At 40.4% G+C, this 25,411-nt stretch overlaps 1 protein-coding gene across 7 annotated transcripts in view; it reads left to right on the plus strand.

Annotated features, from left to right (window-relative positions):
- The window catches only part of col11a1a (collagen, type XI, alpha 1a), a 90,675-nt gene extending 68,555 nt beyond the window's left edge, over nt 1–22,120 (plus strand). For 6 of the 7 annotated variants that reach the window (XM_037757236.1, XM_037757237.1, XM_037757235.1 and 3 more), the window contains 21 exons: nt 2,591–2,644; nt 2,725–2,778; nt 2,978–3,031; nt 3,567–3,620; nt 5,717–5,824; nt 6,185–6,238; nt 6,371–6,424; nt 7,435–7,488; nt 11,297–11,350; nt 13,039–13,146; nt 13,468–13,521; nt 13,801–13,854; nt 14,603–14,710; nt 15,804–15,857; nt 15,953–15,988; nt 16,083–16,136; nt 16,260–16,500; nt 17,710–17,822; nt 18,270–18,338; nt 19,958–20,191; nt 20,756–20,902. In XM_037757236.1, the coding sequence (XP_037613164.1) occupies nt 2,591–2,644; nt 2,725–2,778; nt 2,978–3,031; nt 3,567–3,620; nt 5,717–5,824; nt 6,185–6,238; nt 6,371–6,424; nt 7,435–7,488; nt 11,297–11,350; nt 13,039–13,146; nt 13,468–13,521; nt 13,801–13,854; nt 14,603–14,710; nt 15,804–15,857; nt 15,953–15,988; nt 16,083–16,136; nt 16,260–16,500; nt 17,710–17,822; nt 18,270–18,338; nt 19,958–20,191; nt 20,756–20,902 (1,812 nt within the window). Of the gene's footprint in view, nt 1–2,590; nt 2,645–2,724; nt 2,779–2,977; nt 3,032–3,566; nt 3,621–5,716; nt 5,825–6,184; nt 6,239–6,370; nt 6,425–7,434; nt 7,489–11,296; nt 11,351–13,038; nt 13,147–13,467; nt 13,522–13,800; nt 13,855–14,602; nt 14,711–15,803; nt 15,858–15,952; nt 15,989–16,082; nt 16,137–16,259; nt 16,501–17,709; nt 17,823–18,269; nt 18,339–19,957; nt 20,192–20,755 lie in introns of all 7 variants that reach the window. The other variant, XM_037757233.1, reaches the window with a different exon arrangement.
- Nucleotides 22,121–25,411: the final 3,291 nt, after the last annotated feature.

Here is a 25,411-nt window from a genome sequence, read left to right on the forward strand (position 1 = left end):
ATTAACATAACATAATATTGATTCATATTTGATCAGCGCTGCCTAGTTTGACCCTCATGTGGCTCAAAAGTGTACTGCAGATATAAATGTTAAATAAAAGACTATGGAAGAAATTCAGCAAATTTGTTTGGCGACCCTAATAAATTCTCCTGCGACCCAACTGTGGGTTCCGACCCAGTCTTTGGTAATGACTGTAATACTCGACACATGACATGTGAAATAGGACATGCCACTGCATTGCTGTGGCAGTGTATTTTGGACTCTTAAGTAACATTTTCTGAAGGCATAAGAGAGTTTTTAGAGCCATCCAATTAACTGCTTTGCAATACCATACTCACCTGTAGCTAGGGAAGGAAATGTTGATTCAGTATGCACAAGGGGTGGGAAGAAGAAAAATAAATGAGTTTAATACAGACTGATATAATAATTAAGAATTCCTCTTTTTATTATTTACTTTTAGACCTACAGTACTGTACTGAGTAGGCTAAACCACACACTGTATATTTATCCTCTTATCTTATATTTTATTAAATCGAAGAAGTCTGCAATATATCAAATTGAAATATATTTTCAATTACTCACTCACTCACTCACTCACTCACTCACTCACTCTACCTGTAGTAGCAGTAGCAGTGTCTAGTGATGACATCCCTAAGAATCCGGATCACTCAATTACCTGTCTAAGCTGTGTGGGGCTACGACACCGGATGACATCCATCCCACACCTTGCTACAGTACAAACAAAGACAGACACACAAACTCACTCACCCACACAGATGCCTCTGCACTATACCATAATTGGATTTGAGGTGTGTATTGTGTGGTGACCGAGCTTTGACCTGCAATGATTACACCTCTCACCTTCATTCGCTGGCAACATCCTTCCTCCATCACCACTTTAGCAAAAGGCATTATCATCTGTGCTACATTTTGCTTTTTAATAATGCAACATTTTATGTTATTCATAGTTTTGAGGTAAAGTAGACTCTCTATCATTCAAGGACATAGTTGAAGCCAGACTGAAAATATTCATATTTGAGTAAAAAAGATATAAAAAACAAACCAATCTACACTACAATTGGGCTTAATGATGTTTTGTATCAGCGTGATAATAATCTAACGAGATAGGTCCTTCCCCTCCGTATTAGCCTATTTGTTAGTAATTATCTGTTTTATTAGTAATCAACTCCTTAAGCTAAACACGTTAAGAGTTTACTGCAGAGATTGGGGTCGTTGTCTTGATGAAATTACATAGACTACTGCTCATCGTTCCAAGGTACTATCCTATCTCTGCAGGATTGTATTCAATGGACTTTTAATTGGGAGTAATTCACTTCCCATCGCGATTCCATTAATTGCGTGGACTGACCTGCTCCGATAGTCAGCTCCTCACCGAGCACATTTACCATGCTGCATAATTAGTAGCACCGCTAATGATCTAAGACTAGAGGAGACCTTTACACAGATGAGGTTTCTCAGCACGGCAGGAATCAGCATGCAGCCACACACACACTTTTTAGCACCCATGGAAAATACACACAAGTAGGCTGCATGAACACACACAAGCTTAGATGTAGGGCAATGCACACATACACAAACAACCAGCAGAGAGTCAGCTTATGGTGTAAGCACATGCAGAGGAATGCATTGTTTGATCTCCTCCCTCGCAACCTCGCACTGATGACAAACTGCCTCTGAATCAAGAAGAGACACACAGAGAAGGCGAAGCAATTTAATCACGGCAATTACCGGCAGAAATGTCAGGGATCAAACGCACATATGAGGTCTTGACCATGCTGCTCATTTACCATGCATGAGGGAGCGGGATCTATGTCCGCACCTTTGAAACTGTCACTGACTACAAAAGGGAAAGCAAATAGGAGAGGAGACATGTCTTCCATGTTAGCGGAGCCAGGGACAGAACTGTAGCATAAAATCATCTCCCCTTGGCCTGAGTATTTATAAGGAAGCTTAAACCCCCGTTGTGTTGAGATGTGTGATACATCGTTGAGTTCTTCACTACCAACAGCTATTTCAGAAAGCTAAATTAGACATGGTAAGGCACACTTGTCCTCTCGTACCTCATTCAAAGAGCTGTTTGAAAAAAAATAGCTATATTAGCTATAGATAAGAATTGAAATGACTCATTCTGTCATCACTGAATTGCACTGCTTCTGATTCTATTAGTTCTCTATACAAGATTGACTGCTTTTTTTAAGGTGTCTGGTTCCAATGTTAGGAACTTTGTTCTTGACCTTGCTCAGCATATCCATTGCATGTATCATTGAACAGAGAGGAGGACCGGTCTGCAATTTAAAACATGGATTCAAATGATTCATTTATGCATGTTCTGGCCCACAGATACTTTTAATATTTCAGTGCTCCACTACAATGTATTCCAGCAGTCGAATCAAATTCAAAAATTAAATATCAAGCCAGAACAGCTGTTGTGAATGCATTTAACAGCACAAACAAATTTAAATAATTAAGAACAGCATTGCTTATTCATGCGACAGCACCTTGAGCTTGTAACATAATTATTTCTCTTTTTTTGATAATAAAATTGTTCATTCATTTTTGTTTTCCTCAGGGGCTTCCTGGACCTCCTGGTGAGAAGGGAGAGAACGGTGATGTTGGCCCCATGGTAAGAGACACATCTGCTTCTTGTAAGCACTCTTTGAATAGTTTAATGCACCTTAACAACACTGTGTTTCTTCTCTGCAGGGCCCTCCCGGTCCCCCTGGCCCCAGAGGTCCTCAGGGTCCTAGCGGCGCTGATGTACGTACGACTAATAGATAACAATGTGTTTATGCATTATGATATAACCTGCATATTTTAAAAAGGACCTGTTCACTGTTAACTACATCATTAGTGGCTTTTCCTCACCTGTGTTACATTGCAATGCCTGGATATCATCAAGTGTCCTTTCCTGAGGTGATGGACGATGACTCATCTCTTTCTGTCTTTCCTCCTGCAGGGTCCACAAGGCCCCCCAGGTGGTGTGGGCCCCATGGGATCCGTCGGTGAGAAGGTAAGAGTCACAACTTGGCACCCCAGGGTGTTCTGCCTGCCTAACGTGATGCGGGCATTAGGACTGAAATACTGCCAGCCCACTCCAGACCATCCAGCTGCCCCCTTTGTTACCACCTGCAGCCTATTCATCTTACATGCCCAGGCTTTTTGTCTGAGTTAGTGCCTTGACACTATTAATGTCTATTTTACAACGCTTCCAACAAGATTCGTCCATTTTACTGCCATTTGGCAGACGGCTGCACTATAAATGCTTAATGCTGTACCACGGCAGTTAAATGACTCCGGACTATGAAAAATGAAGGGCTACCAAACTCTTTAAGGGGGCACAGTAACTTTTAACCCCCTTTATATCAACGAGAGTTATAGACCTAGTTAAGGTACATGTCTGTCTTTTGTTGATATTGATAACATCATTAAGCGTAAGAACAATTTTGGTTTGATTTTTTTTCAAATGCTGCATCTGAATTTGCAAGCTCTCCATGTGTGAGGGTGAAGGTTTATCTGACCAGACACTGACATTTGTCTAACCACAGGGTGAACAAGGTGAGGCCGGAAACCCAGGACAACCCGGAGAGGCTGGAACTGGGGTAAGTGAGCTCTGTTTCCAGCTCTGTTTCTGCTAGTTTGTGCTACCATGTGTGCGTTTTGTGTGTACAGTACATCTTGCTTATCAACACGCATTACATATACTAGATTCTAAATCTTTAACATGCCACCCATCCTTAGCATGAATATTTGTAGGGCTCTACTTGAAAACATTTAAAAAAAAGTAGCTTCACTTAACTTTACTTTAATGTACACATCACTGTGGTTGGTAAAATGTATTTTTTGTTACAACAAGGTAGGTAACAGTATCAGCAACGTGTATTCGTAGGTTATTGCCAGGAAAACAGTTGCTTAATGGATAGCTTTAGGCAAATATAGAGCAAAATCCAATCTAATGAGACGTTTTTTTTTCTTCAGTGTGACACTGTGTATTCATCACGCTGAAAGTAATTGCTCCTCACATCGAGGCTGCTAGTTCATCTCAGCATGGCTCTTCTGCTTTGCACCCCATGTCCTCGTGGCCTGCCAAATTGAGTCTCTTCCCAGACTCTTAAGACATAATTACCAGGAGGATACACCATGGTGCTTCTGTCCTTAAGAGCAATGATTGCAGCCACCATGAAGCAAGTTGGCATCAAAACACCAGACACCCACTTTACTGAGTGCAGCTTTTAGCTGTGATTTGACCTGTTTTGATGGCTACAAAGGCGCAGAAGGGAAGGACTTCAAAAAGTTTTAAATACCAAGTATTTAGATTGTTCTAATTATATTATAGTGTTTGTTATGGTGAATGCCAAATCAAATTTTAAAGGATCCTGAACGATTGCGTGCTAATTTACCATATCCATATGCTTGCCTGTGTTATTGCCAGACAGAGATTTATGAGAATTTGATTAGCTTTTTTAACTTTTACCAAACACCCATCATTGATGGCTCTATTAGCTCTGCTGCCTCATCTATCATTATTGAGGTGCAACAGCAGATTGAAAAGATGGCCCGTCTCCAGTGGGAGTGGCAGAGGAGCGTGATTACAACCATTCATAATGTCCCCTGCTAGTTCCTCATCAAACTGCTGGTGTCATTGACATTTCCAAAGTCAGTGTGCAGCTTAAGTCCCCATCAGCCCAACCCAATGCCTTTCACTTATTCTTTTGTCTTTTTACATTCAAGTGTTACACTTAGTACCGATGGCATTGGGACAATAATAACTTAAAAATAACTAATAACTACAATATATTGTAGACATCATTATGTATTAGTTACTTCTAACAAAATAAATAGTATTGAGAAAAGTTGAATATTCTTTAATTTAACTTTATTTTGAAAGGTACCGTGTACAATATTCAACACAATTATTGCAATTTGGTTTTCTATATTTTAATATGGCTAAAAGCTAATTTTCATTGTCATCCATTGTCAATATGAAGACGACACACAATACTGATATATATATATATATTAAACAAACAGACATTAAACATGCACTGCATTTAGCCACATACACAATACATATACAATAAATGATAAACCTTATTAAGATGTAGATGTTACCAAACTGAAAAAGAGATTGAGTGTTTGTGTTGTAGAAACATGAAATTAAATGCTTAAACAGGGATTAAAATGTTGCTTTTAGCCAGATGTTTAATGTGGCTTTAAAGCTATACAGTGAAAAAGCTACAGCTCGTTTTTGTCATCTGGTAAAGAGTTTCCACAGAGTGGAACAGAACAAGCTGACGGCCTAAATGCAGGGCAGAAAATGTGGACATACAGGTCAATCTATTATTCAACTTATCTGCCGATCTGCCACCAAATCACAAATCAGAAAATCTATTAAATTCCTTCGTGCCACACAGCAAAAGTGCTTTATCATACAAAACAGGACTATAGAGGCACAATAACATCATATCTCAGAGCTCATTGTGTGCTGAAAAACACATCAGCACTGTTGACCATCCAGAGTTGTTGTCCTCTGTTACACACACTGAGATCAGCCTTGGATCCAATTTCTCTGAGCAGCCTGTATGTACTGTATGTCCGCACGTCACTTTTTATCCCCCATTCAGTTCAGTGTCGACTCTTATTGCTGCCCCCTGCGGTGCTATACTGATGTAATGGATGTCCTCCCCCACCACTATAGGGTCCTAAAGGCGAGAGAGGAGAGAAAGGAGAGGCTGGCCCCCCTGGAGCTGCTGGACCTGCTGGTGCTAAAGGACCCCCCGGAGATGACGGTCCAAAGGGCAACCCTGTAAGTCCGCCAAATACTCAAAATGTGCAAAGAGTGTTTTCCCCCACTCAGTCTAACAGGCTCAAATGTACTGCTTTAAAGGAAATGTCCCCCACTGGCCTTGAGGCAGGCAATTTTATCCCAGAACATATTCAAGAACTTAAAAGCCTTTTTATTGAAGGGGATTATATTTTATGCCGGCATGGTAATGGAATGCAGCGAGGCCTTTTCTCATGGATTTGCAACATCATCATTAAGTCCATCAAATTGCCTTTAACGGTTCTTACCAGGTACACCAGGACTAAATCACTGTCTAAATTACTAACCATGCCCTTAATACCTGTATCCTGTACTGATGCATCTCATGTCTCTCTCTTAAAGGGTCCTGTTGGATTCCCTGGAGACCCTGGTCCTCCTGGAGAGCCAGGTGTTGCTGTAAGTATGAAATCTTTTAAGAAATATTTACTCCATATAGGCCCATATACAGTAAATCAAATGATAGTTAAAGTATAGGATAGATATTTTCAGTGGCAGATATTATCTAACCAGCACGTCTCTCTTTTACAGGGCACTGACGGAGAATCAGGAGAGAAGGGAGAGGATGGTGAATCCGGTCAGGCGGTAAGTTGTTGTCATTTCACAGTATTTGGACAGAACAAATACTGCATAAGTATATATATATATGTCATGTACTGTATAAGGTTCACTTGAGGGACACTTTACAAGCACATGATATAATGTAATTATCTTAACAATGGGCTACTTCGTCACTGTGTAATGAGTATGATTATGCTTTGTTATATTATAGTAGTCCATCACTGTAGTAAAAGCTGTAATTATATCTAGTGAGTAAATAATTTATACTGCAGCATTTTAATTCATTATATTTACTCCATACTCTTGGGTGTAGGGTAAATGGACTTAACTGCTTTGCAGATTCATTAAGTATGATTAGAAATAAAAGCCACTACTACGTAGCCCAGCGTAAAACACAACAAATCACAACTGGACAGTAATGAGCCTTTATCACTGCCAAAGACAAACACAGAACATATTTTTACTCCATGAATCTATGAATTTTGAATGAGTGAATCTTTATGATTGTATGCTGAAACACCACAGTGGATATCAGTGTTTAGAAGGTATATTAAAATATGATAAACTATGTATAATGGCTCAGTGTTCTTTGAGAGGAAAACATATGTGTCCTTCTAGTATTCGTATTTTCATGTAACTGTGTACTCAACCTATAAAACAGCTCAATAACACTTTTCAGTACTGCCAAATATTTACCAAATCATAAAAAAATTGGTTTGATTGCTTGCAATTAACTGAGAGATAATTGGATGAGAGTGTGTCAGGAAGCACAGTATGTATCATTTCAGGCAGTGCAGCGCCTCATCCAACTTTGGGTTTTGGCTTAACTCTGCTGGACTGTCCTGGGGTTGAACGCTCCCTAAATGTCAATATGCTCTCTGTGTTATTGTCCTTTTGGCAGACATAACGAGAGATTTAGTGAAGCATGCTGCACTCTCATCAAAATTCACATCAGCACCGACTCATTTGTTAATACATCTTGTTTTATTGACTGTAATATCATCCTGCATCTCCTTGTCTTTGCTTGTTTTCAGGGACCTCCAGGTCCATCAGGAGAAGCTGGCCCACCTGGACCACCTGGCAAGAGAGTAAGTCTGTGGCCATTAAAACTGTTATTACTGCAGTATTTTATTTGTGCATCCCGAGATAGACCAGTCTGAGGTCCCCGTTGTTTGCATTTTATCATTGCGAGAGTGAGTTGTTTTGACTTGAAATCTCTTGCTGACCAAAGCTTTTGTCAGTGTTCAAACCATGACTCAACGAGCCCATGTGAAATGTCTATTTTAGAATAGATGAAGGGAGCGTACAGCTGTTGGCATTGTACTCTGGCTCCATAGCCAACAGACCGGTATCCCGCCTTGCCTCGCTTCGCAACAACTCCTCCTCAACAACTCAATCTTGGCAGTAAAGCATGAGAGATTCATTTTCATTAAAAGCGGAGTGGGGAAAACAAATTGGGAGATTTAAGGGGTCAAGTCGTTGCGCTGTCTGCGAAGAAATCCGCCTCAAAGCCTATTGAGAAATGAATGGCAGGATGTGAAAATCATGAATCTTTTTTCTTTTTCTTCGCAAGAAATTGAAAAGGCTTACCAAAAAAATAGCAGCAAAAGGGAGCCGTAGGTTCAAAACTCATTGAAGGCAGTGGGAAGAAAGCCAGAGAGATATAGCGAGTCTGACACATTATTGATCGACGGCTGCTTGACTGACAGTCAGAGCAAAACAAAGGCATAACATGGACGTGGTCAAGTTGTTAAGAGGTTATAAGAGGAGAAGGGTTGGCTTTAGGAGTGCCCACCAAAAAAATAAAACCTTTAATCCTTCAATGTGTTGATTGTGATGTGGTTAACATCACCGAGATTTTTGTCAGTCTTTACTAGAGGAACTGGATTTCTACTTAAAGGTACAGTGTGTAGGATTTGGCAGCATCTAGTGGTGTGGTTGCAGATTGCAACCAACTGAGTACCCTTCAGCTCACTCTTCCCTTTCCAAGACTGCGGTATCGTGAACCGCCGAGTGCAAATCCGTGGCCGTTCGACTCGCTTAGAGGCCATCCTTACCATAATAACACTACTTTAGGAGAAACGTAAGTCAGACGGCCGCTGGCGGTACCACGGTTTTGCACTCTGCGGCTCACGTTACCGCAGTTTCACAAGCGTGTCGGAGAACTACGGTGACTTTCAAGTAACGTAAAAATGTGAGAGTTTCTCTCTAGAGCCAGTGTTTGGTTTGTCCGTTCTGGGCTACTGTAGAAACGTGACAGAGCAACATGGCGGACTCTGTGAAGAGGACCTGCTCTCTATGTAGATATGAAGGGCTCATTCTAAGCTAACAAAACATGATTCTTAGTTTCAGGTGATTATACACTCATGAAAACCTAGTTATGAATATCATATTTTGCTAATAGATCCCCTGAAATGCTACTCACTATTACTTTAGAGGAAACTCGTCAAGGTTACAAATCCGAGTTAATATAAAATACAAAGATTTCCCCACATTAAAAGTTTCTGTTTCACTGATGTCCATTCTCACTCTCTCCAGTATCCTTCAGTATGAGGTTGAGATAACTGAGTAAAATATCAAAGCCAGTAAGCTGCTTTTTGAATGCACACATCTGAGGTGGAACATTAACATATTTCCAATATGATGTGAAGCTCAAAGTCCACATGAAAATGAGCCGCTATTCTCCTGAATTTGAAAGAAAAGTCACAATCTCAAGTGACTGGCTGCATTTCAAAGAAAGACTCCAAGGCTCCGTCCAATGGGAAAAAGAAACATGTCATGCATTTTTAAACCAGGGTTGATTGCTTTTCTAATGTGCCCAATGAAATTTACATTCGGAGTATTTAGCATGGTATCAGCATACGCTGCACCTAAAGGGCCCAGGGATTATAGTTAGGAAAAGGGCTATTTTATCACTCACAGGTCTTTAATCTCTGAGAGAAAAAAGGGACCTAAGATGATCCCGGCTGCTCCCCGACAGGTCGCTCCTTTGAATACATAATTCCACAGAAAGAGTTGTTTAGGATCTTGGCCCTCTTTGTGTCCTCTCAGCATTTTGCCTGTAGAAAATGGCAACAATCCTTAAATCTCTCCAGCACAGCCTCTGATTCTGAATAAGTCAATTTAGCAAAGCAGCAAATTTAGTTTAATCTGACTTGCTAATGCCTTAATACTGGAAATGTATTCAACTTTGCTTCTTGAACAAAAAAAATATGTAAAAGTTATTAACCTCATCTAGCTTTAATTCTCTTTTTTTGGGAGGGGTTCAGGTCACTACTTAATGTGTTACCCTTTTGTCTGTTCTCAGTTAACTGGTAGCAATTTTATGCAATTAAGAACAATGATAAACTGTGTGTCATTCACCTGATGCTGCCCTGGCAACCTGGACAAGAAGAATACACCCACACATTGACTCTAGCTGCTTTATATCACGCTCCAATTGAAATATCTCTTTGTGCTGATCAAGAGCCTGCCTCTTCCACACCAGTGAGAGGTAGACATCAGGAGAAGATGAAAGCTCCAAGCAAGGGGGCGAGCTCACATCATAGCCTCTCAGTCAATGGCACTCAGGCTTCAGTCGGCCAAGATGAGAGTGGAATTTGGATGGAGAGCGGTTTTGAAGAGGGACGACTGGAGGTGGAGTTGAAAGAAATCATTGTGGGCCTGAGAGCTCCTGACCAGTCAGAACAGACGACCTGCCAACCCTTGGCATGACTGAAGAAGGCTGTATGTGTGTTTGCTGTGTGTATTCACACACGGCTGCACAATTTTATGCTTTTGTGAGCAGACAAGTCCAAGTCACTCAGATAGATCTTGACATAACTGAAGTAGTGCAGATGCAAGGGCATTAGATTATCATCCCTGTTGGAAGATAAGTATTTATCAGGTAAAACGATTGTTCAATATCGAATCTAATCAAGAGGTGGGGGAGATGGTCTGACTAAATATCTGCTGGTGATGATCATTCCTCATTAAGACCTAAACATTTATGCAACATGATCATCATCATCATCATGATCATTCCTCATTAAGACCTAAACATTTATGTAACATGATCATCATCATCATCATCATCATGATCATTCCTCATTAAGACCTAAACATTTATGCAACATACATGATGCAACATAGTCCATCGTTTAAAAAAAAATATACCAGCATACAAACAGATACATAACCAAGTTATTTTTGGGCATTTTTGCCTTTATTTGACAGTCGACAGTGTAGAAATGGCAACAAGTTCTCATCCCCACTTTTCGGTCACAATAATCACATGCTTAACGTTGCGAATTAAACAAAAATACAACACAGGTTTAAAAAAACAAAACCACTTAGTTAGGTTAGGATAAAACAACATGGTTGGGCTTAAAATGACTACGTTTGATGATGGATGAAAGCCCTGTGTTTGTGGGACCCATCCACCAGCCCTCCCGCCAGTCCACTGTGTGTCTTTTCGCTTTTTAAACTACGTCACCACACTCCCAGAGCACTTTCTCTCAGTGTTTACTGTTGCCACGGATGGGTTTACATTATGGTTAATTGAAAGCCCGGTGCGTTTCGTACAGGTGCTAAAGGGTGCCTTGTGTGTTGCTATCACACACCGATGGGCGTGAAAAGCGCCGGAAACTGACACCCTGGGAGAGAAAGAGAGAGAGGGGTATGATACACAACAAGGATCCCAAAGCTGGAATCGAACCCGGGACGTTGCAGTTACATGACATGCACTGTAACCACTCGGCTACCAACGCTCTCAGCTACTGAGTTATTTTTGCCTACTGATGTTAGCCTCTGAAATTCTGTGAAAGGTCAACAATGAACATGCACTTGTTTGTACAGTGTTGTTGTACAGTTGGTGTGTGTTGAAATACTAAAGCAGTGTCCTGTCATCCTCCTCAGGGACCTCCGGGGACTGCCGGTGCAGAGGGCAGGCAAGGAGAGAAGGGCGCTAAGGTAACAAAATCAACTCATCCTTCACACAGTAGAGTCGTCTCAGCAAGGACATTGTTCCCCCTCTTGAATTAAAGGCACAATAACGTACAAGTAATTTAATTTCCACCCTGGATTAGATGGAAATTTATGGATGCAGTCTATTTAAGTAAAACCAAGACTCACTTGTTTCTTGCATTGTGCTGTGGCTTAAATTCAAGACCGACTAAAGCAGTCCAGCCCTCTGGATGCTTTCCTCTTTTTAGCCTGAATCCAAGCCCAAATAATTTTTTTTCTGAGTTTGCACTTGTTTTACACCAACCTCCTGGTTTCATCAGGGTCTACATCTATACATGTGATCTGTTGCTTTGTGCATAGGCAGAATCAATTACCTCCAGCTGGTGCACGCTGAATAGAAATCAAATTTACTACAAAAACATACCTCTCTTCTCAGCTAATGAGTTTACATGAGCATGGATGTAGAACTTCATTTCCAGTACACTATACTACTATACTGTGTTAGCTTTTTATATTTGTATTAAAATAGGACCTTTAATGAAACACATTATATATTTCATCTTGTTGTCAAAAGTGGAAAATCGGCCTTGAACGTGTGCTTGAAAATCTGAAAAGCTGAATCTTGAAATTCCAAAAGAAAGAATTACAGCAGTTGTAATAAAACTCAGTAAAGTAGCTCTGACCACTTTGCAATAAACCTGTAATGTGTAAACACCTTGCAGCTCAAACTTGAGATCTTATTTCCAGCTCTGTCTAGTCCCTGTGCATATTGATGTGTTTCAGATTACAGTCAGCCGTGGCGCACTCTGCTCTCGAGGCAATACTCATTTTCTCATGAACTTAGAGTGAAAACATAGCAGGATGTAGCACCATATATTGTGTCTGTTTGGAGGAACAGGAGCACTTTAAGGAGCTCATTTGATAACTCACACTCTTGTTTACTTGTCCCCATTCACCTGATCTACACACTGCATACTGTCTCAGCAGAATTTATACCAAAAGCAGCTGAATTCTGATAAAAAAACAAACTCTGCGATACCGCGATAGGCCCCAAAGAAAACATAACAAGTGTTCTTTATGGGCCGCAGATATTAGAAGTTTTTGCACATGTGGATTTTTTTTATTCTATACCGTTACCAAACAGTACAAGTAATTTTATCTAGATCTAGATTTTTGCAAAGAACCAGATATACCTCTGTATGTGCTATTTACTTGTAGAGTGTCCTCCCTGGCTACAGTTACACTTTGTATTCAAGATTCAAGAACTTTATCGTCATTATGCAAGCATAACAAAAATTGCGTTTGCCCTGAAATGGTGCATTGTATTAAAAAAAAGACTACTCACATACAGTATATACAAGGAGTAAATAAGGCATGAATGAGATAAAAAAATGGTAATTAATATCAGTGATGAAAAGTGCAGAATCATGGGCAGTATAGACGTTGATTTTTTTTTTTTAAAGCTCACTTTGTTTATTTGACTGCTATTTTTGTTCTTAATTTCAAGGTAGTAATTTCTCACACAGTTTCCTCAATCACTTGATATGTAATTAAATGCTTTTAATTAAATTATCAGCTGCTTTGAGCCAAATATATTACAACACTACTACTTTCAGACAGGTACAGTAGGTTTAAATTCCTAAATTGTGATATTTTTCAGCCTGAGTCACAACGTCTTTTATATCCACATACAGGGTGAGGCAGGTGCCGAGGGTCCGGCAGGTAAAACAGGACCAGTTGGACCCCAGGGACCATCAGGAAAGGCCGGTCCAGAGGGTCTGCGTGGCATCCCCGGCCCCGTCGTAAGTCTGAGCTACAACAGTGATCTTTCCCTGTGATACACTGCATATCATGCATCCAGATCCACTCTCAAGCACACACGCATGCTCAAACACACCCCCAGTGCACACACATAAAAAGGTACCGCTAAGGCATGATGATAGACTTCATGGAATAATCAATACACCCATTTGGTTTATACTTTAGTTTTGCTTGTTTATTCCAGCACTCTTTTTTCCCTGTTGTGGCTATTAATCATCGTGCTGAGCACAGCAAATCAATGGAAGGCCAGAGAAAATACAGCAGGCTATAATGCTCACTTACAATTGAATGGCTTTTCACAGGGTGAACAAGGACTGCCCGGCTCCTCAGGACAAGACGGTCCACCTGGTCCCATGGTTAGTATGCATAATGTCTCTCCCTCTTCCTCACTATTTATCCAAAAAGCTAGAGTTGGAGTAGTCCAGTCAGGTTAAACAAAAAAAGCTAGACTGTCCTTATAGGTCATATCTGTAATGGATGGTTTTCATGCCTCTTATTTTGTTCCCTTTCATGTTTCTTTGTCTTTATTGTCTCATTTTCTGCTTCAAGTTTTCTGTTTTCCTCACCTTGCCCTGTCTATCTTTCTTCTCTTTTCTCTGCACAATCGATTTTTAACTTCTGCTTTTGTTGTTTAGGGTCCCCCTGGTCTTCCTGGTCTGAAAGGTGACCCTGGCTCTAAAGGTGAAAAGGTGAGTGTAGCCCTTTTTGTTGTGTCTTCACTGCAAGCTGATTTCATTTCCCAGGTTCCAAATAGGCTGGAAGATAAACATGAAAACAGTGAAAGGAGCCTTCAGTCAAGGCTGCCCACCACTTGCACAGAGCTTCCACGACTTGGCAATTGATCAAAAGCAAGAGATCCTTGCAAGTCAGCGTTGATAATAGCGCTTATGTTAACATATAGGAAACAATATTAGTTTGGGCCATAGCTGCTGTAAGAGAAAAACTCAAACCTAAATGTGATGTATCACTCTAATCTGTCTCATCTTGCTCTTTTCGTCGCTGCCACTGTCAAATTTGCTGGTGAAATATAACTGTAAAGGATATTCAGACAGCACACATTACTCTATCTAAATTGCCTCCCACACACTGACATGATGGCTTGAGAGAGAGCAGTTTAAAAGCACACAATAGAGGCACCGTGTTTTTAATGCTGTCAAATCATTGGCCCTGGTTAGAGCTTGCCTATTTCAAAGTCATCATCTTTGTATTGTTGTTTGCTTGTGTGTTTTTTTTTGCAAGAGAGACATTTCAATTATAATGCCCGAGGATTTGTATTGTAATGAAACTTCATCCTCCACAGCCTCCCATGTGCATTCCAGTTTTGTGGAAGAAAGCCTTTAGAGTTTTTGCCCATTTGCAGTAGCTTTAAACTTGGTGTACACAAAGGGACTTTGCTGTTATCTGACTGTTCTTTGCACATTTTCTTTCGTCCTACAGGGTCATCCAGGTCTGATTGGTCTGATCGGACCCCCTGGCGAGCAAGGAGAGAAGGGAGACCGAGGTTTGCCCGGGCCCCAAGGTTCTCCCGGTGGCAAGGGCGACGGTGTAAGTAATTGATGACTCCATTCTCACGTTGGTCCTCGGGCTATATGCCCTCCACCTCTTGCCCTTCTACTGCGGAGGCAGGTCTTGCAGCCGAGCCCTCGCTGCAATGCCTTTTTCAATGGGCACAATACTCACTCACAATATCCACAATGAACAAACATTCTGCTGGTTCTAGCTTTTGACAGATTGGATTACTTATTCATATCGCTCAAAGGATGTTAAAAAAATTGCATTGACGTGGTTTTGAGGCATCTTGTTGAAACTTTTGGTTTCCCCGTCACTGTTTCTGGAGAGGAGAAGTTATTTTTAGTTTTCCACTACATTAGCAGGTATCCAACCATTTCCCTTGTTTTCCAATGAGCCTCCTGAAGTCTGTAAACAGATTTTCTGTTTACCACTTGCTTCCATTGTGATCAGTTTCTGTGTATCTGATGCCCACTGTGATAATATAACTGCATAGTGTGATATTTCTCTCACTATTTCACTGACTCCTCCATTAAAACGCGTACAAGTACCAACAGAAGGTTGAAGCTCGGTCTCGACAGCCTTCATCCATTTTTAAACAAACATTGCAGAATGACTGAATGGGCTGTTCTGTCCTGCTGTGGCCCTTGGACTGCCCTGGCTTAGTGATTTAAGATGATGGCTTGGATTAAGTATCTGGAGATTAAGCCTGATGAAATCGTAATGTCCCCTTTTGTCAGAGCACAAGGGCTTCAAAAAAGTTTTCACTCAGTTTACCATTTCTATTTTAGGGGCTGAACATAGGCCTCATATTGTTTGGCTTCATTTCCTGACAAAATTGAGCTATAAGATTGTGAATTGCTGAGTGCAAAGAAACAGCATCTCACAAGTGCAATGTTTGGCCTTCGCTAAAATAAAGACTTCTCGTCTCAGGGAAGGAAAAAAAACACAAAAATCAATATGAAGGCTCATTATGCATTTCTTCAGCTCATAAACTAAAGTATCATTTCCATCCTGTGCGATTATATTCTAGCTGTTTCATTTCACTCATTATTCAAGCCTCACAATTTTGTCTCCAATGTTTCTTTAATATCTATCTGACTTGTGCTTTCATCTCATCTCATCTCAGGGTATCGGTGGATCTTCCGGTCCTCTCGGTCCCCCAGGTCCTCCCGGTCTGCCTGTAAGTCTTTTACTGATTCAGTCATTCGTTTAGATTCTTCACTGATGATAGAATGACTTTGCCAAATTGCTGTGCTTATGTCCCATCTCATACAGGGTCCTCAAGGTCCCAAAGGATCCAAGGGTACAAGTGTGAGTACTATCAGGGTTTTTAAAGGCATATATTTTCACTGTGTGAATGTTAGAGTCATCTTTGCTGACATGTTTCTATTCATGTTTCTCCCAGGGTCCTGCTGGTGCTAAAGGAGACACTGGTACAATTGGTCCTCCTGGTCCTCCTGTGAGTATCTAAGACCACTACTGTTGCCTATTTTCAAAACTAAGTTAAAGTAGCATAGTACATCATGTAAGGTCAGTCTCATTTCATGAAATCTAAAACTGTTTTCCCCACCATAACCTCCAGGGCCCACCAGGTGAAGTTATCCAGCCCCTGCCCATCCAGTCACCCAAGAGGACCAAGCGCTCCAGCGACATGCAGGCAGACGCAGCCATCATGGACTACGGCGAGGGCATGGAGGACATCTTCGGCTCGCTCAACAACCTCAAGCAGGACATCGAACGCATGAAATACCCCATGGGCACGCAGAACAACCCCGCCAGGACATGCAAAGATCTGCAGCTCTGCCACCCAGAGTTCTCCGATGGTAAGCTGAATCAAAACAATAGTGGTTGACGTAAAAGTAAAGACAAGCTGAAAGAGAGTTCTGTATAAAAACAAACCTCTCAGTGTAAATCACACAGTAAGGCTGCAGTGGAGAAGAGCGTCATAACCCTCTGTAATTGAGACACTAGAGATTCTCTCCATTTTCTCAAATTTTGTTCTCGGTCGAGACACCTGTTTTTCTGACAAATTTATACTCAAGTGAACAAAACAAACAGTGATTGAGATCCCTGCCCAGAGGAGATTGGACTCATCACTGTTACAACTTTTCCTCTTTTTCCTTTGGTATCTTTTGGTTTGCCTATTTTGGTAAATATGTGCCTGCTGTTTGCAGTTTAATTTAAGGCATAGTGTGCAACCATTAGGGGGATCTAGTGGCAAAAATGGAAAATAATATTAATAACTATGTTTTCTTTAGTGTATAATCACCTGGAAATAAGATTCATTGTGTTTTCATTAGCTTAGAATGAACCTCTTCACGGAGTCTGCCATGTTGCACCGCCATGTTTCTACAATAGCCCAGAAGGGTTTGAGCCGTAGTCAATAACGTTACTCGCTCCCGTCGCCGCCGCTCTCTCTCTCTCTTACTTCACCATTCACTCCCCTCGTACACACACACACACACTAAGCACTGGCTCTGCTCCATATAACATATGCTTCTCTTACAACAACTGACTCTGGAGGGCCATTCGCGTTTTTCGCGTCACACACCGTAGCTCTCCAACACGCTTGGCACACGGAAGAGGCTTCAGTTGGTTGCAATCTCAACCTCACCGCTAGATACTGCCAGATTCTACACACTGGACCTTTTAAGTCATTTATTTACATGACCTCTGGGCCCTCAGTCTCCTCAGCACCATTAAGGGCGATCGACATGCAAAGTGGAGCAATGAGAGTGATAAAAAGTTATCATTTACAGCAGTATGGATGTCAGGATGTCATTCCTCATTTTACTCCTGTTGAGGAAAATGTTTTGTCAAAATAGTTGCACATAAATTCTCCCCTGCTCCAGGCACAACAATAACATTTTATCTAGCAGTGTATAAGCCATGACGATGAGCAGTAAATTACTTTAAAGCAGAATTTCACACAGGATCAAGGAAATTCTCGCACACTTCTTTTTTGAAAAGGAGCCATTTTTTCTGTGGCCGTTAGTAGAACAGGATGTTTGAGTGTGCTTGGTTCTCCTCAGGCGAATACTGGATTGATCCAAACCAAGGCTGCTCCGGGGATTCCTTCAAAGTCTACTGTAACTTCACCGCCGGGGGCGAATCCTGCATCTATCCCGATAAGAAGTCTAATGGAGTAAGTGACTTTGGATTCGTGCCCTCAAGATTCATAACTGCCTGTTTCTAATCATCATTTCTCATCAAATATTAAGCCATCACGTTAAACCAACACATCAACACGCAGCGCAGCACGACGCTGAAGCTGTCAAAGGAAGCCATTTGATTTGCTTCAGGGCTAAGCTTGTACGGATTTCAGATTCACTTTTGTGCAAACAACAAACAAAAAAAACACCAAAAGGCAAATGCTATAGAATGATTTGACTTTATGATTTGTAAAAAACGATATTTCAAAGATATTAAAATAACATACAGGTTTATCTTCTGCTCCCAGATGATAAACTTTGATGCGACCCTTGAGGCTTTGCTTTGTACAACAAACTTTGTTCATGTTCACAGTGTGATTCATAACTAAATATATAATGCCCATGATAATGTCTAGTATTAATGCTTTTGTTTTCCACAGGTCAGAATATCTTCCTGGCCCAAAGAAGTCCCTGGGACATGGTTCAGTGAATTCAAGCGTGGTAAAATAGTAAGTCTCTTTTCCTCTTCTTTCATCCACAAAAACAGAAACTCCTTTGCTTAGTAGCTAAGCCAAATGGATCGCTCCATCTCTTCTACATACCTGTGCAGGGACACTGCAAAAATGGCAAGCAGCTGCTAATAGACTCAAATAGCAGCACCACCCATGAAATTGTGAGGCATTGACCCAAAGTTGCTCCCCATAAAGAAATCCCAAACTACCTAATGGTTAGAGTGTGTTCATATTTTAGGCAGAGCCAGAGCAGACAGAATTCAAAGTGCTAAGGGATATATGCTTTTTTATCACGAACAAGATTAGCTTAAAATAATCTACATTCTTTTTGAAACAGTTGCTCATTTTCAGATATTGTCATTACAATTCTTCGGCTGTTCTATATAAAGTAGAGAGCATCAATAAAACATTACAGAGGTTTCAAGCAGAATACCTTAGTATTTTAGCATTCCAGCAGTCCTCTCTCTGCCCTTGAACAGTTAAGATCCGTCTCAGTAAACATCAGCTACTATTTCTTGTAGTCAGAAATGAAAGAAACAAGTTTGTCCTGCTCCATCAAACCGGTGTCATGCTGATGTATTTCCACAGAGAAAAGACTTTAAAAGACTTCAAATGACTGTGACAGAAGGTTACACAGTACAGTACATCTCCCGGTAGCTCTTTTAATGCACATAATTCACACAAGATTCACACAAAGTTCATGTTCCAGTCAGGGTCAGGCGTGTTTCTCTACATTCAAGCTTTGTTAGAGAGACTAATAGGCTCATGAAGTAGACATTTATTAAACTGAGAATAAGAAAATACTGTTGACAAACACACATATGCTGTTAAACTACCATAGAGTATTGTAAGTAAGTATTGTACAGACTTTTGGAAACCCCTGTTTCCCTACTATATTTCCATGGAGACCAAATATCTTAACACGCAGTGGTATACTCATGTTTTCTATACTGCAAGTTAACCTAATGAGGAAGACCCCAGATTTAATACAGTAATTAGCTGATGTAGAAATCCTCTGGTTGCAACTAGGGTTAATGTTGCCATGTAACTATTAAGCACTGGCCTTGTCAAACCTGTTTTGGGATTTAGATGGGTTAAGAGGCAGCAATGGTTTCTGTATATCAATGAGGAAATCCTCTGTGTAATTGTTGCAGGTATTTTTACATCAGCCAGTTTGTTATATTTGAATTGTTCCTTTCCTAAATGACTTTAATATTATTTGGGCCTGTACATTCTCTTCATATCTTAGCAAACTGTGCACAGTACAAAGGAAAATTGTGAATCAGCTGCCTGTTGTCATAGAAATACAAATTGTATCTTGTAATTGCCTTCAGCATTCATAAACTACAGACTTCATCTTATTTACAGAATTATATTTCAATTCTCCCTGGCACCCAAACTGTCCAGAATTTATTTTACACTAATTCGTAGATACAAAGCTGGCTGTTGGAGATCTAACATATGCATCGTCTATCATTTATAAAAATCCTTTCTGTTTATTTCAGTTTCTATTATTGTGTGTGACAACTGAATAAATCTATCTGTTAAGTGAAAATGTAGACTCATATTTTCTTCTTACCTTTGACCTCTCTCTCTCTCTCTCTCTCTGTCAACAGCTTTCCTATGTTGACGCCGATGGAAACTCAATAAACATGGTACAGATGACCTTCCTCAGACTACTGACAGCCTCTGCCAGGCAAAACTTCACCTACAGCTGCCACCAGTCCGTGGCGTGGCACGACGCCACCAGCGACAGCTACGACAAAGCGATGCGCTTCCTGGGCGCCAACGACGAGGAGATGTCCTACGACAACAACCCTTACATCAAGGCCCTCTCAGACGGATGCGCGGTAAGTCCTGTCCACAGATACTGTTTGTCTAAATGAGCGGGGAGTGGATGAGGTCACTCTGTTACAGGCATCACAAATGACCTCGGTTGAATACGAGTCAAGTGAGCAAAGCATGTACTTTTTGCTGCTCTCAAATTTGTATCTCAAGTGTGTTATTTTGGATGAGTTAACCTGGCTAGCTAGGTCAAAACCAAGCATGATTTCTGACACATTTAGTCCTGTTGGTATTTCTAATAGAACTGTCAAGCTTTGAATGGTTGAAAGCCGTTCCTCATCCATTTGGCACTTACTGAACAGAACTATTATTCTTGAAATGAAATCACATTAGCGGTGAAACAAGGAAGAGTGGGACGCCATGATGACAGCTAATGCCGGTGAAGCCCTGCTCTTCTTAGACACGCATTAGCAAAGTTTTCCCAATAGCTCAGGTCTAAAGGAAATGAATGGACTGACCTAATGATGAGCATGAACACACAGTAAAAGGTTTTGTTCAGTTTAGAAACATTTTTCTGCTCGTCTAATTGGTTCCTCTGTGTCTCTGTGTTTGTGTGTCTCTTGTTGCAGACGAGGAAGGGCTACGGAAAGACTGTGATGGAGATTAACACTCCCAAAATCGATCAGGTTCCAATCATCGACGTCATGTTGACTGACTTTGGGGACCCCAACCAGAAGTTTGGGTTCGAAGTTGGGCCCGTCTGCTTCCTTGGCTAAATAAAAAACGAAAACGAAAAAAAAAAAAAGGACTTGATGGGGCCAGCAAAGAAAGTCAAGTTGAGACGTTTTGGGTACCACCAAACCCCATTTCTAGCCCCCCACCCTTTTCTATGCCACATGCAAGTTTTGAATAAGAGATGGTGTAGCAAACATGTCTTTCCATGTATGTACGTGTAACCCAGGAAAATACTTGTTGCCCTTGTAGGGCTCGAACCACATGACTTAACCACGTTACGGAGCAAAGGTGAAGGACATTTGAACGCGTGGCAGAGGAGGGTGAATCGGAGGTAACCATGGAGAGGGGGTCAGGCGACATGAGGAGACACAGACCTCCTCTCTGGACTCTCCAGGTGCTGTATGAAAACGACTACAATGGTGCTTGTTCAAAAACACACAAAAAATATATAAAGAGGTGCTAAGAAAGAAGGTGTATTTTGATAATTATAAAAAAAAGAAACTGTAATTATTATTTTGTACAATACTGTTATTTCTGAATCCACTTTCAAAACTTGCATGTGTATCAGATTCTGCTTCCGGCTCTTTAATTTCAATGTTGGTTTCAAAGATATACAGTGTAAGTTAAAGACATCATTCAATCAAATAAATTTATAATTCTGATATTTTTTTTGTTCAACACATACTGTGTATTTGTCATGAAGCAAATAAAGTGAGCATTCAAACAATTCTCTATTGCTAAATTAGACTGTATTCCCTTTGTATATATTGACAGTCCAAAGCTTGAGGTTATTTGCTGTTTTGCCCTTGTGACCGTAGGTGAAACAACTGGAAGTATCACACCAGCACGTACACGGCAACATCTCCCACTAATGTTGTGATCCTGTGCTAGTAGGAAGCAATCATGGCATTCATTTTTTCCTTTATTTAATTCTATTTGTTGTTTTTTTTCTGTTTTGTTTTTCTGACAGGCTTTTTATTTTGGTTGTATACCTCAAACTTTCTTGATAACCTGTAAGATGCAAGGATGTTATGCCCTGTATATACCTTGGTTAAGCAATTAAGTTTATATATTTGGGTGGGGATTTTTTTTTTTTAAAGAGAGAAATACGTTAACTGTTAGACATCCACTGTTCAAATCCTTCTGTGAATGCAATGAGAAGCCCTTTAGGTGACCCATTTTTGTAACTAAAATGAGAAGATGTTTTAATGTGCTTTTTATAGTTCATTTAAATATTAAAAACTGGATTCTAAACAACAGTGAACTGAATGTCTCAATGGTTTGTGTACGGTGACTTTGGAGTAGATCTACCTACTGTACATGTCAAATGCTTTAAATCGAGGATATGTTCATTCAACTCTGGGCTGGTGCAATTCCATCTCTCTTGAAACCAATAAAGTACCATCTTACAAGAACTTCCTTTCATTCTGAGTACATGAATGGATACGTGAATAAAATGTCTCCTTTTTTTTGTCATAGGCAGAATGAAAAAAAAGACCTCCTCATTTAAATGTTCCTATATTTGCTGCTTATTTCAGTGTGCTTCTGAGAAGGATTATGGACTTGAGGTATATTTCACTATGTATCTTGCCTATTCAAGAGGCACACACACGCACAAAGCCATTTAACTCCACTGAATAAGTGTTCTTTTCATTCAGATAAAGAGGAAATATCGAGGCTTCTTATACACAAAGGATGTAAAGGCTCCAATATAGTGAGGAGTTTTTTTTTTTTAGCTCAGTTATCTTAGTGTATGTGTGACAAATATGAATTCTTTTCAACGACAGAAACCTTTTATACCAAATCTGAATTTCAATTTGGGCTACGGCACTATGTGGGATTTTTCTTTATCACCTTGGAATTACCTGTGAGTGTTTTGATTGTTTCTACAGAGAAGAGCTGCGTGTGAGACTTCTGAGTGAGAAAATTGTGTCTGACAATTTTATATGGCTTGGTGGGAGAAAGATGTTGTCTGCAGCAAAGCACAGGATGGGAGACTTGCTCTCACACATGCTATCCATATCGTGGTTGATTATATATATACAGATGTGACACCACTCACATCTTTACAGTAAATATGTAGCTGGACGGATAGCTTAGTTAAGCATAAAAGACTGAAAACGGGAAAAAAACAAACTAGCCTGGCTCTGCCCAAAGGTAACACAATCCTCCTACCAGCACCTCTAAAGCTCAATAATTAACATCTTATATCGGCAACACTTTCAGGATTAATTCAATTACATTTGAAGGGTAAAGGGGCAGAAATTAAAACTGAAAGCGATAGTTTGACATTTTGGGAAAGTAGTGAAGTGTAAAAACAACAATTCACCATTTTACAGGGGGTTATACACCTTGGTGTTGACCTTTCCTGACTTTCAGGGACCAGTAAGTTCCTGGAATCTCCACTGGTTGTCAAACACCAAATTGTTTTTACTCTAGTTTTCTTATGAATTAAACCAGTAGGTGATCCCTTATCATTGAGTAAAGTGACTAAGTGACAATTTATGGATATTTCCTATTATATTCAATGTATAACAATAAGAAAACAGAACAACTGATAAACTGCACAATTAACCCAAATAGTGAACGTAATAACTGCAGGAAGTCCGTGTTAAACGAGCGATTGGGATGAATTTTAAGCATTATTTCTTGTGAATATTACATCAGAGATGAGTTTCTCTGTTATTTTTTAGGACATTTTAATACAGTTATCTATCTTTTTAAATTTTAATAATCATACATACTTAATAGGCTTCTTCAGTGTTTTCTTCTCCCTGATGTTTGGCCATTGTTCTGTTAGCTCTTGTTGTTTTAATTGTGTTCTTTTCTAATGCAGGACGAGGCTGTTTCACAGAGAGGGAGGGCTCTGTGAATATAGTTTGTGTTCAGGTCTTCACCGTGCCCTTATACTGTTTATATCTTAAATAACAATCCAAAAAAAAATTACAATTTCATTTAGTTGTATTTGCAGAAATGAATGACATGCTGATAGGCCAACTCTCTCTATATATATATTTTTAAAACTTACACCTTAAACTCAAGAAGGCCTCGCGACCCCCTGTGAAGCTTTAGTAACCCTTATGGTACATGTCCACAGGATCCGTCCTTTCCACTCTTCCCATTCATTGTCTATGTGAGCAGCTGTGCAATGCATTCTGGTAGCGTGATGGCGCGATTTGAGAGGCGGACCTTCACGACACCCGCTCCTCATTTGCATAAAGTTGAGGTCCAGGCTATTTCATGCAAATCAGGGCGTCTGGCACAACTCTCTGGAAACTTCCTAGAAACTTTTAAACTAAACATTGTCGATCTAAAATAAAGACAGATTCAGCAACATTTCGATGAACTATTTTCATATTATAAGAGAAGAAAGTTTCTAAATGAGCCGCCACATTGGTTCCGGTTTGAAAGCTGGGAGCAGCATTCCCGGAGGGAAATTCATCCAATCAGGTGCCAAGTGCCTTGTGTCTAGAGGAAGCCCATCAAGCATCCAATGCTGGGAAGCGAGGCGATCCCTCGCGATAAAAAACGTCCCTGTGGAAACGTACCATCAGCGGGGGTCGGGACCCCCAGGTTGGGAAAACAAAGAAATAAACAACCATGACATAAAGTGATTCTTATTGAGCTTTGGAGGTGCTGGCAGGCAGATTTTGATACCTACCAAGCTACGTTTCCCTCTGATTCCAGGCGTTATGCTAAACTAAGTTACCGAGCTGCTGGCTTCATATTTAGTATACAGACATGAGACCGGTATCAATCTTTCATCTAACTCTCTGCAAGAAATTGAATACCCCGAAATGTGAAAGGAATGCTTCGACTTTTCATCTCTGCTCCTTTATCTTAAAGATTTCATTGAATTTATCCTGAGAGAATTTCTTATTATGATTTTATTACAATTGAGTTACAGTCAGATCACTGCAATCCTGCAACTCCTCTTCTCTCCTTGAAATTATGAGGGGGGAAAAAAACAGGCCTAATTAGTATTCAGTCCTCCTGAGCCTCATTGAAACAAATGTAAGCGATGGGCTGTGTCACTTCAAAGGATTGACCACCGCTAAACCTTTTGTTCTCTCCTCCAAGAGTGCAAAAGAAATCCACATAATAGCAACTGACAAGTCTGTGCTGAGCAGCAAAAGAAATGGACTTTGTATTTTCTTTTTATCTTCCTTTCTTTGGAGTGGGGGTCTTTGTAGAGAAGCAACCAAAGAGAATACTCATGTAGCAGCGCACACACAAGGAAAACAATCAAGAAATCCTCCCCATGGCTTCAGAGCACAATTCAGCTCCGCACTCATGTTACTTTACAACTTGCTTTCGAGTAAATACAGTGTTTGTCTCTGGAGATTACAGTACTTGCATCCTTAATAGGTCTTTTTACATATTCAGGACGTACAATTTATTTAAATGAAGCAATCAAACTTCTTTGAGTTGTTGTGGAAGATCACAGTAATAATCTCCAGCATTATCATATAAATAAGTGACAGCTCGCAGGAAGTGATGTCTTTTTTTTTTTACCATTCTGGAGAAGAAGAAGAGGAAGAAGAAGCCAA

Source organism: Sebastes umbrosus, chromosome 21, assembly GCF_015220745.1.
Source record: "Sebastes umbrosus isolate fSebUmb1 chromosome 21, fSebUmb1.pri, whole genome shotgun sequence".
Taxonomy (NCBI): Eukaryota; Metazoa; Chordata; class Actinopteri; order Perciformes; family Sebastidae; genus Sebastes; species Sebastes umbrosus.